The 13,120-nt window shown below is 34.0% G+C and overlaps 1 protein-coding gene across 1 annotated transcript; it reads left to right on the plus strand.

Moving 5' to 3' along the window:
• Positions 1–62: 62 nt before the first annotated feature.
• Positions 63–13,120, plus strand: LOC128209132 (sorting nexin-6-like). Its single transcript, XM_052913012.1, has 14 exons — positions 63–123; positions 222–269; positions 4,582–4,686; positions 5,857–5,967; positions 6,243–6,364; positions 7,127–7,250; positions 7,678–7,773; positions 8,360–8,465; positions 8,865–8,940; positions 9,324–9,363; positions 9,720–9,902; positions 10,220–10,283; positions 11,277–11,362; positions 12,442–13,120. Exons 1-14 carry the CDS (start codon positions 118–120, stop codon positions 12,496–12,498), a joined length of 1,224 nt encoding a protein of 407 aa, XP_052768972.1. The 5' UTR covers positions 63–117; the 3' UTR covers positions 12,499–13,120.

A 13,120-nucleotide genomic window follows, 5' to 3' on the forward strand; every position in this document is an offset into this window, starting at 1 on the left:
CTTATACTCAAATGTCTTATATACAGTTGTTTGATGACATTGGTTATTCGAAACAAATTCCTTACAACACATACTAGCTTTGCATTTGTTAGTTTTGATCACGTGATACCTGCAGCCATGATGGTGGGTGTATTATATTTTTCTTCCGGAAATAATTTGTAAATGGTGTGTTGCTTATTCAATTGTTACTTCAACTGCTCGACATTGTTTTTCTATTTCAGACCGGTATGGAAGAGAGTCCTGACCTACTTGCAGGCGACGACAGCAAGGTACTTTCAACAACAGGATGTCAATATTTCTACATGTCATTTTTGACAGTCCATCAGTTCATGATCATTAATAATGATATTTCAATAAATTGCCATGATAACATTACATTAAATCGTCTAAAAACCATTTGGCATTAAAATAGACATAAGTTTAACTTGAAGAATGTATGCATATTTCATGATTTAATATTGTTCAGGACTAGCCACATAAATATTAATTCTGAGGGAGGGGCACATTTTTAAAAGGTTACCCGTAAGTTAAGCCCCCTCTTACATCAAATCCTGGAATCGGGCTGGGAATACCAAGTATAATGTTAGGTTATATTCCATTTTAATTTCACAAACAGCAATAACTTGTTTTAAAACACACAGAAACATATACACAGAAACACAATTTAACCCTGCCGATAATCAGTATGTTTTATCAATTGACAGTTTTTAAACAGATATTCATTTGTTACAACATGTAGGTAAACATTATTGCAGGAAATCAACTGATTTATCATTATCACCTGTCGGTTATTTCATATATATAAGACATTTATTCATACATGCCATATTTTCTGGAGACCATTCAGGGGAATTTGTTCAAAAGGCTGAAAATTTAGGGGGATTTTGGTTGTATTCAGGGGGATTTTTTTAGCAGGTCTAAGTTGGCGAAATTTTAAAGTATTTTTAGACGCAAGTATGAAAAATGTATTCACATATAGTTTGCTTTGAAAACCACTAAACTTTTTCATTATACAGAATTATTTTATGTCATGATTTATCATATTTTTATGATACACTGTCATGTCATACTGTAATGCACTTGCAGAACAAAATATATCATTGGAAAGATATGTTTTCGAGACAATTAAATTAAATTTACCTTTCTCCAAAGTCTTCTAAAAAAATTGTGCTTAATTCTATCAGCTTTGATGACTTTCAGACAATAAGAGAATAGAATAAATATTATTAATTTCTTCCTTCCAAAAGAGTAATATTTCTTTGCCTTTGATAATTACTACAAATTAATTGATCACTTGTTGTAAAAGTTTCCTTTTGGAGAGTTTCACTCACATACTGTGGTTTCACTTTGTCATTATTGCCTGATGTAAAATTTAAAAAAAAAAAAAAAAAAAAAAAATTAAATTCCGGGGGATTTTTATCTCCCGCCGGGAGACCGGGGGATGGATCGAAATTCCGGGGGATTTTTCCTCCCGCCGGGGGATATGGCATGTATGTTTATTATGCCCCCCGAAGGTGGGCATATTAAAATCGCACCATCTGTCCGGCCGTCCGGCTCTGTAACTTTCCCTTGTATGGACAGATTTTAAAATAACTTGCCACATGTGTACCACATACCAAGATGACGTGTCGCGTGCAAAACCCGTGTCCCTACCTCAAAGGTCAAGGTCACACTTAGTGTTTATTCACAATGGAGTGCTGCATATAAGGACATAGAGTATAGGTTGTCGTGTCAGGGCTGTAACTTTCCCTTGTATGGACAGATTTTAAAATAACTTGCCAAATGTGTTCCACATACAAAGACAACGTGTTGCGTGCAGGACCCGTGTCCCTACCTCAAAGGTCAAGGTCACACTTAGTGTTTATTTACAATGGAGTGCTGCATATAAGGACATAGAGTATAGGTTGTCGTGTCCGGGCTGTAACTTTCTCTTGTATGGACAGATTTTAAAATAACTTGCCACATGTGTTCCACATACCAAGACGACGTGTGGTGTGCAAGAACCGTGTCCCTACCTCAAAGGTCAAGGTCACACTTAGTGTTTATTCACAATGGAGTGCTGCATATAAGGACATAGAGTATAGGTTGTCGTGTCAGGGTTGTATGGACAGATTTTAAAATCACTTGCTACATGTGTTCCACATATGAAGACGACGTGTCGTGTGCAAGACCCATGTCCCTACCTCTAAGGTGAAAGATACACTAAGTGTTTATTCACAAGGGAATTCTGAATATAAGGACATAACAGTGTAGGTTGTCAAGTATGGGTGGTATTTTTTTATGTTCAGAGGCAATTTAAAATAACTTGCCATATGTATTTGACACGTAAAGGCAAGATCAACTTTTCATGTACTGACCTTGTTCGTAGGTCAATGTCACATTCGGGGGCATTCGTCACATACTGTGACAGCTCTTGTTTTTATTTAAAGATGCACTCTTACTCCCAAATAAAATTTAGTATAATAATAAATATTATTGTTTTAATAGTCCAAAATGGATGAATAAATGTCGAAAACAAAGGATACCGAGTTTACTTTGAAAGAAATGAGCATAAATCACGGTATTTCTAGCTTATGAGACTATAGCAGACCACAGTTAATCTTTTAGCATTCACCAATCATTCAATATTTTTGCGCTTTACGCTATTAAATATTAAATTCACGGTTTCCATCTTGTTATCAGTAATTAATATTTTCCATAAATGCATTATTTAGTAAGTAGTCAAAGGTTTATCACTCAAAATTTATGTTTGTTATGCATATGTATGTGTTGATTTTGAATAAGAGTGTCACTTTAAATGTTGTTTTCTTGAAGAAACATTTAGCGAAAGGGTTGATAAAGTCATGGACCTATAAACCATGGACTGGCAACTGGCCCATGTCGGTGAAACAATAAGAAATAATAATTTACCCACAATCTTTAGCGCGCACTCGGCAAATATCCGAAAATTCCGCCTAATCTCTGATCGGTGATTTACGGCGATCTTCGGTTATTTCCGCAAACTCTGCTAATTATGCCTTGTTTGTTATAGATTTAATTATAATTAATAACTGTGATTTTAATCAGATTCAATTGGACTATTATCAACTCAAATGAAAGTACCGCACATTTGAGTCAATTTTAATTTTTGTTTTCCTACATGTATATATTCGGCTGATGTCGGACGTCTTGAAAATGACCACACTGTAAGATCTCGGAGTGAAATCCCACTGCACGCGTGAGTTTGAGATTATCGCATTAACACAGATGAGAGTTGCCAATCCATGGTTTATAGGTCCATGATAAAGTGATTTATATCAATTTAACCTTTGAATGAGGACCAATGGCAGTGTTGAAATTTGCTGTGCTGCCAGCTTGGGCCAATATGGGATTAACAGATCAATGCCTTGGGGGTAGGTGTGGGAGGGGGTATTTCAAATTCGGGGTTTTAGGTATGACAAAAACTTTGACCTGTCAAAATTTCATTACACAACTGTGTATTTGAGTACAGTAAGCTACGCACCTGGCTGCATTCACCACTAAATTATTGGCAGTGATTAATGCCACACAAGTCTGCCTATACAAAAGTCGTAAAATGACTCATTTGTGTCTTTTTATATAGACTATATACCGGCTTAACAACCTCAGATGTTTTTTCAGCTGCTTTTAAAAGGGCACAACATGGTTGATACAAATTTTTTTTTTAATGATTTTGCTAACTGGGGTATAGTGTTCTGAGAAAGCCACTTACGGGTCGGTAGTTTTATTTTGGGTAGATGTAGTAAAACAGAAAGCCTGCAAATAAATGACAACATGTCATATATCTTTCAGAAACTAATAATTTACATATTTCAAGAATACTAATTGAAAAATGAATAAAAGTAATGAAACAAACAAAAAATGAATAGTAATAATTATAATAAAACATACTGGCAGCTCAATATTCCCTTGTGAGAATAAATTTTTTAGCGTATTTTTCTCAACTTTATATTCATCTGTCTTATACGATGGTCATAGCATCAGTGAAATGCTGGGAAAATTAGCTCCGGTAAATTGATGGTTAGTCAAGAGCGCCCTCAATTAAGCTTAGACAGCTTAAATAATTCGCTCACATAAACTGGATGACAACTTATATATGTCACACATATAAACCTTTACATACAGTTCACAGAACAGACGATACATTAACTATGAATTTTGTGTTTTAATTGATGAAAAGAACAGGTCGTTACATTCTTCCCTGCTGGTTGAAATTCGTCCTCAAGTTTCCCAAATCACTGCATCTCTAAAACAAACATCCTCTCATCAAAATATTGTACCATGAAAAGCGTTTAACTTAAATCATCCACTGACTACGCTTATCATTGTATTTAAGTACTTAAAATGAAACTTTAAAAATAGTTAACACTGTATATGTTGTGGCTATCATCAGAGATATTCATGACTAGGCTGGGTATTTAAGCACCAAATCCTTTTCTGGGCTGGGTAATATGTTCATTATATTATTGGAACGAACAATGAATCTACAGGTACTTATATTATATTATATTATATTTTATAAAAGGAAGAGCACAATGAGAACTTATCTATGAAACTTTTCAGGGGCGTTCTGACACTGTTGACCTGTCGCTAGATGGGAGCCTGGCTGTTGACATATCTGATGCTCTAAGCGAGAGGGACAAGGTCAAGTTCACTGTACACACAAAGGTGAGTTAACTTGCGTGTTTAATGTATTAATGTTAGTTATCAATTGTTGTCACGCAATGTTTGGTTAGAAAAATGGTGATAAATGATTTAAATTGAAAACATTGCATGTAGAAAAATATAAATGAAAACTAGCTATGATATGAATGGCATTTGACTGGTTTATTCTTGCATGATCTTAGTTAGACTCTACTACAGTCAAACCTCGTTATGTCGACTTTGTCGGGACCTAGGGAAAAAAGTCGAGATAACGAACAATCGACACAAACAAATTACAAAAAATATCACCAATCCAAACACATTTGAGTTTGATTTATGCCCGCCATCCGACTTCTTCAATTGAACGCTATTGTTACAGTCGTGAAAACAGCAAACGTATTATTGAAACATAAAGGGAAAAAAAATGAATTATTTGTGTCAAATTTATTAAATTCACGTTTATTGATTACACAGAACAGATATAAAACCACAATTACATACACTTGTACATTGTAAGAAAACAGTATAGCACATACGACAACAAATTAAAATAGTGCATTAGTTATGACTGTTTGTTTTGTACATGCAGTATAGAGAAATTTCTTTGTCACGTAATTTCAATTCTGTCGAACTTTCCGAAGATGTCATCGGCGTCCTTGTACAGTTCAATGAATAGCTTGAGCAATAAATGGTTATTTAATCAAAAACATAACAAACAACTTTAATTATTTACATTTACCAATAAACCTCCAATTATGACAGTTTGTTTTTTTGACACGCACAGTAATGCCGCAAACTGTCATAAATATTTTCGCACCTACAACTCAATCTACAGTTCAACATAAGAAACAAGGAAAATGTGTGAAATTTGACCACAAGGACTGAATTATGAGGTCAACATAGTGAACAAATCGAGAGAGAAAAATCGACTCAAGCAGATTTATTTTATATAGAATAAGAAGGAATAAAATCGGGACTGGAGAAAAAAGTCGACACAACCAGAAAGTCGAGATATCCAACGTCGACATAGCGAGTTTGGGCTGTATAAAGTAACACATAGTGGCTTAGTACAGGAAGACACATTAAAAATCAGCCATGCATTTAATTCTAGAGTAAAGCCTTAAGCCCTTTTCAAAATATTGATTTTGATTTATGGCAGCTATGGCTACATTACGGTGTTTTTCTTTTTTCCAGACCTCACTGCAGCAGTTCAAGGAGACTGAGTTCTCTGTTGTTCGGCAGCATGAAGAGTTTCTCTGGCTTCATGATAGATACGTAGAGAACCCAGAATATGCTGGAATTATTGTGAGTATTTCTGATGTACCCAGTCTTATGAGTCATATAAGTGTAATAAATAGAATTAGTTGAGATTTAGTGAAAACTCAACATATTTTATTTTCTCATTTCTTATAGAGATAACTTGTGCATGAGTTTTATCAGATTTTTATATGTAAGGGCAGGTTGAACTTAACGATAATTTAAGCATCCAAATAATCTGAACATATTGCAAGTATTCTTTAATGAAGTAATTTGTTATTAAGTTTTATCTTTGGAATGATAAGTTTTTACATTTTCTACAGATTCCGCCTGCCCCACCCCGTCCAGACTTTGATGCATCGCGGGAGAAGCTACAGAAGCTGGGAGAAGGGGAGGGTACAATGACAAAGGAGGAGTTCACCAAGATGAAACAGGAATTAGAGGCGTGAGTCTCTGTGGTTTAACTTAGTCCTTCTTATTTTTAAAAATTGATTGCAAAGATGAGTCATGTTATCCAGAAATAATTCTTCACAGAGCGCATTTCTATCTAGTTTGTTTTTAAAAGAGAAAAAGTCAAGGTTTGTGTCATTGCGCATGCAATATACATGTATAACCTGGACTGTTAAACATTAAAAATATTCAGATGAAAGTTGGTTACATGTTTTGCCAGAGACTTATATGTTTAGTAACTTAAAGGGCCACAACTCTGACCATATGTTTAGTAACTTTAAGGGCCACAACTCTGACCTTTTAACTTTGAGTTATGTTCCTTGTTTGACTGAATTAAACAACAGCAGATGAACATTGGCAACTGGTCAGCACTCCTTTGTCCCCTGTGGTTTGGGGGGGATTATTGGGGTTTACAATTATATTATGGAGCCACTGGACTATACATGGGTCTTGGCCCCAGTGAAAGTTATAGCTACCCCTTGTTCTTAAGTTTGCCAGTGTATAGCTCTGTCACACGGTACCCCCATTTAACATCCCTCCCAGAGGACTGTTAGTATTTTTGGTGGTGGGACACGAGATCAAACCTCTGACCCCTGGGTTGATGTAAAGTTTCTTACCACTAGAACAATAGACTATGGATCCCCCACAACACCTTATATATGATGACATAACATTTATGAAAGCTTCCATTTGACAACTTATTTGCTATCGCTTTTCTTTGGTTATATACAAATAATACATTTGCATGACATTCCAGAGAATACCTGGCTACATTCAAGAAGACTGTGGCTATGCATGAAGTGTTCCTCCAGAGGATAGCTGCCCATCCTGCTCTGAGAGGAGACGTCAACTTTGAGGTGTTTTTGAGCTATGATCAAGATGTAAGTTGTACAAGAATATAAACAAAATGTTTATAAATAAAATTAATGTTGATTTCTAAATTTGCAGGGGTTTAATAAAATTTTGGAATGAATATCCTGCTTGTATTTGGAGAAGATATTCTAGGTAGAAAGGCAGAAAGTTTAACCATCTGCATCGTGTATAGTTTATTTGTACCATGACTTGCTGAAAAAGGTATTATCATGAATGTTTTAAATTGTCATTATATGGGTTCATTTTACATAAATAGAAACAAATGAAATTAATAGTCCCATGACATTAACACGCATGCCATATTTCTTGAGACCTCCCCATGGGAATTTGTTCAGAAAAGCAGGCGATTGCAAAATTAGCCCAGGTAATTTTTACAGTATCTAAAACATACTACTAATCTAATCACCTAATCAAACATCTACTGATTTTTTTTAGCTCAATGCAAAGACCAGGTCAAAGAAGGAAAAGCTTGGTGGATTTTTCAAGAGCATCACAAAATCTGCCGATGAAGTGCTGTTATCCAGCCAAAAGGTAATCACACTTTAGATCCTGACGACGTTGAGATAACAGATTAACACTGTGTGGATATATGATAATCAATGGTGATGGCAGAGTGGTTAGTTTATCAGACTCTTGATTAGTGCCAGGTTTGATCCCTGCTCAGAAATTTGGTGACGTTCATTATTGGTTTTCATCTATTCATTTATTAAAAATGGTTCTTAATCACATGTATAGAGCAGATTTTAAAACTGTTTTTATGTTTGTCAATATAAAACTCTCTAGAGCTAATGTTTCATGTTCATCATTGAGTCGATTGTTTAGAACTTTGTTACAGTTAACAACATGGTTAACGACAGCTTTGTTAACTTTAAAAAGTGATTTTCTAATGATTTACTCATATATTAAAATAAAACAAGACCTGCTGAAACAATTGTCTATAAACTTGCTACAAATACTGCAGATTACAAGTGAATCCATTAAACTTCCAGAGCAGTAAAGATTTGAAAGTTAACAACAATGACATTAACAATGTTGTTATTCTGAGCAAAGTTTTGAACAATCGGACTAATGTGATGTTAGTAAATCTGACTTTACTTCCAATATTTCTTTGTTTCAGGATGTGGATGACTTTTTCGAGAATGAGAAAACATTCCTGGTGGCTTACCACAACAAGATCAAAGACTGCACTCAAAAGTCTGATAAGATGACGAAGGCTCATAAGAGTGAGACTCTTTACTTACACATACTGTTTCTGTGCGTAAACAAAGAGGAGTATTAAAACTGAATGAGGTTTCTGAGGGTCAGGATAAGAGCCGAATTCTGACTTCACAATCAGCACAAGTGATAAATGCATGTGACTTGACAGATATGCTTAAATACCAACAGTGTTTGTGAAAAGTCTTGTTCAAAATAGTTTCACATTATTTGTTGTTGTTTTCTTTTAAACAAACAAGACCAGAGGTGGTCATTGTGCTGGTGTTGTTCCTGTCATTGGTGTTGTTGGTATTATTGTGCATTCAAAAGGTGGATATTTTCTATACCTCAAAAACATAGAAGATATTACCTTTGAACTTTTAATAGTACACATGTAAATAATAATAGTGTAAAATCATATTTTACAGATGTTGCAGACAACTACATTCAGATTTCCTCAGGCTTTGTACAGCTGGCCACAATAGAAAACACAGAACTAGATAAGTAAGTGTTGCTGTCTTTTTTCACCTGATATTATGATATAGCTTGTCTGTTTGAAACAAGAAGAGGTATTGTCATAGCCTCAAAAAACACATTTACCAGCGACAATACAATCATGGTGTATCAAGGTATTTAGCTAAGGCTTTAATGAATGTTAAGATATGTCCTTAATCAACTGAAAAAAATCAACAGAAAAATATTAGAATCCTCTATAAAGGTGCCATTGTTTATTCTTCTATATGATATGAATGGGCCTGAATTAGGTATGAACTTTAATGCAAATTTAGGAAAATGCATATGCATTTTAAAAGCAAATTGATGAAATTGCATATGCTTTTTAAACAAGGTCAGCCATTTTCATAAGTCTCACTTTGTTGTATTTTCAGAGTATTTACAAAATTAGCAGAGGCATTAGAAAAAGCAAGGGTAAGTTGATAACATGTGTGTAAATTTGTCTATCAAAATATTCATTTTCAGTATATTAGAGATTATATTTTCACATACATAAAACATGTCCAGTAGTGTACAGAAAGGGAGTCATTTGAGTCATTGGATATAATTGAAAGCTTTTGGTTGATTTATGTACACGTTGTCTTTCAAGAAAAGTGTAATTCTGTTATAAACTCAAAAAACTCAAATTTGGCCTCCTGTTACAAAAGCAAGAGAATTATGTGGGGTCTGCAAGTTGAGTGGCATGTGTTAAAACTTAGCTATCTTAAAGAGTTATACCCTCTCTTTTAAACATTACACTCTTGACATTTAAATTTGACCTCCCATTACAGAAGCTAGAAGGCCGTGTTGCGTCAGACGAGGACCTCAAGCTGAGTGATACAGTACGGTACTACATGCGGGATTCGGAGGCGGCCAAGGACCTTCTGTACAGACGGACGCGCTCACTTGCCGACTATGAGAACGCAAACAAGAACCTGGAGAAGGCTAGAACAAAGAACAAAGATGTTCCTACAGTAAGTCTTAGTCTACTGATTGGGATAAATTGCTGATAAAGTTTGAAACTAATAATGATGGGAGACTTGATTTCATGTGGCTTTGATTTCTTTTTACAATTTATGTACAATATAGGCAGCTACTATTTTATATGAGTGATTATAAAAGTTTGAAAATATTTCAAACTAAAGAAAATAATTGTAATAAACCGGTACATGTGTGGTTTTTAAACTATTTATTTGATGGAGTTTATTCAGCATTCTGAATTAGTAAGAATAATCCTGTATACGATGTATATTATGTACATGTACATGCATGAATATTTTATCTTCACTAGGCTGAGAGTCAACAACAAAGTTGCTGTGAGAAGTTTGAGAAAATATCAGAAATGGCCAAGAAAGGTACATGTTATTTGTTTATATACCTTTTTTTAAAACTGGATGCATTCAAAAGTGTTTGAAGGGATCATAACACTAATTTGTTTTAAATTCATTAAAAAAAAAAATGAAGAACTTTTTACATTACCTATCAACCTCCTCTTTGTTGGTAATATGATGCATTTAGAATATTCATGACATTATGGGTCATTTTTTGTTTACTTTCAAATCTTAACTGCTCTGGAAGGTTCATGGATACACATGTGATCTGCAGTATTTCTACCAAAGTGGTTCAACTGTTCTTGTTTTCTTTTTAAATATATGAGTATATAATAAAATATTTCAACTCTACAAATTAACACATTAGGCCTAAAATGAAGTATGAAATGTTTTCCCTTTAAGGGCTGATCTGAATTTATTGGCCTGGCTTTAATAGTTTTATTGCTATTTTTTTTTGTACGACCCAGCTTGGAACAAAACTTATTGTTTCTGCAGCTTTCTAGCCATATTTTTTCTCCCAATTAAGTATTTTTTCCGATTTTATGTCTGTTATCTCATTAAAGTAATTATACAATTTTGTTACCCAGTTTTCAAAAACTACATTTCACAATTATTTCCATTAAACATGAACCAATACAGCCTAGATTACCAGTTTATTCCCTATTCTGAAAAGTAATATAAACAATGCTATTAAACGACCAACAAACCCACACTTGATCCATCCCATGCGAAAGCAGTGGGGTGTTAAATCATCTGTTGATGACCTAGCTCTGGTTCGGGGTGTCATACTTAATAGAGCAGCCACCAACTGCGATCTAATGAGATTAAGCCACTGGACTAGGAGATATTGCCTGGGTTGTGTGATATAATTTTAACATTGTGTGGTATAACTCTTAACATTATGCATAATTATTCTGTAATTATTTGGTATAACGTAATTAGCATTGGACTATAGTTTATGTGATACGATTTAAGATTTGTGATAAAATTCCAACATAAAGTTTTTTTCTCTTACAGAATTAACAGAGTTCAAACAGAGAAGGATAGCATACTTTAAGAAGAACTTCGTGGATTTAGTAGAATTAGAACTGAAACATGCAAAGGTTAGTTTTACTAGATACATTAATATTTATGGAAATTTAGACTATTTCGACTGCTAATTTTTATATGCCGTTGTGCTCTCTACTTTTTCAACAGCAGGTTTATAAGAGACGTTAAGAAATCAACCTAACAGTCGGTCTTCTGCAATCTTAATTGTCTGGAGCATAATTTGAAAACAAAATTTCATGCAATCATAGAACATAGAGTGCAGCGTACAAGAAAGGTTACTGTATTTAAGGCTTTTTACAGTGATACTTTTTCTTGTCCAGAGCATAACTTGAAAACGACCGGATTGAATCTAAATTAACTTCAAATAATGCATTAATCACAAAAAGTAGAAGTGCATAGAACAAGAACCATAACTCTATGTTAGCCAAATACAGATGTATTGCCCTTTGTTGAGATTTTTGTTGTCTTAAGAATAGAATGTATTAAAACAACATACAGTAGTAAAGTACAGAAGGAGGAAGTGCAGTGTACAATAACCAAAACTCTATTTTAGTCAATTACAGAGTTATTGCCCTTGTTATTTTGATCTTGTCGGCAGCATAACTTGAAAACTACCATGGAATTTATTAAAACTTCACACAATGGTTAAGCTCAAAGAGAAGAAGTGCATTTAACAAGAACCATAACTCTATTTTACCAAATTTTACTAAAATACAGAGTAATTGCCCTTTTTTATTTTTTTATTGTCCGGAGCATAACTTGAAACTGCTACATTGAATTTAATAAATCTTCATACAATGATAAAGTACAATCAGAGGAAGTGCATTGCGCATGAATTATAACTCTTTTTTAGATAATTATAGAGTTATTGCCCTTTTTTAATTTCCTTGTCCGCAGCATAAGTATTCTGGACAAAGTCTGGATGAAATCAAATTAAACTCTACTTAATGGTCAAGCACAATAAGATGAAATGCAGTGTACAATAATCATAACACTATCCACAACTATGTCAATTTTAGGTGGGATTTCTAAATATTTCACTGCCATTTCCTAAGGGGGCAGTGTTTGGGGATGTTAATCACAATCTGTGATAGCTGTAGTCTTATTTAATTTTTGAATCATCTTATCCTAGGCCCAGCAGCAGTTGTACAGCAGTTGCATAGCAGCTCTGAAGGAGGACATGGAATAGCCAGCCAGTTAGCTCACCTGCATCAACATTCTTCAAGAACATTGTCAACACACTCATCATTTACTGTAGAATGTTTCAATTTTGTGTGTGTTTTTGTTGAGTTTTTAGATTTAATCAGTGATATCTTCATAGATCGGTAAATTGATGTTTTGCTTAGTTTTAATATTGTGAGCTAACCTATTTCTAGAAACAATTGTGAATAATATGCCTTTGCAAAGTTAATCAATCTAAAGCAGATTAGATTACAGTTGAGAATATGTGGTTAATGAGATTTGTTTGTTAGCTGATATGTTTGTTGAGAAGAAACATGTTATTATTAATGATCACTCTATCACATTACTAAAGGTTATTTCTTGCAAAAAAGAAAAAAAGAAATTGAAATTGAATTGCAGTGCAACACTTGTGTGTGTAGTTTCATTAACATTATAACATCTTTCAATTGATTTGCATACGATTCATATGCTAAGCTTACAATGACGGTGAGGTTAGATTTTAAAATAAAGGAGAGTGATCAAATGAATAGCACTTTTGAGTTGTTTTTTAAGTGCAATATTTATAAATAGTGACATATATTGTTTTCTTTTTTGAAATACATTTCCATAAATAAACAAAGTGCTATGTT

The sequence above is a fragment of the Mya arenaria genome, chromosome 11 (genome assembly GCF_026914265.1).
Source record: "Mya arenaria isolate MELC-2E11 chromosome 11, ASM2691426v1".
Lineage (NCBI taxonomy): Eukaryota > Metazoa > Mollusca > Bivalvia > Myida > Myidae > Mya > Mya arenaria.

Excerpts from the sequence above, each read along its gene's own strand:
- LOC128209132 (XM_052913012.1), top strand. Across the intron at positions 7,774-8,359 it reads TGCTGTTATCCAGCCAAAAG|GATGTGGATGACTTTTTCGA; the intron begins GTAATCACACTT and ends TCTTTGTTTCAG. Across the intron at positions 9,364-9,719 it reads AGGCATTAGAAAAAGCAAGG|AAGCTAGAAGGCCGTGTTGC; the intron begins GTAAGTTGATAA and ends CTCCCATTACAG.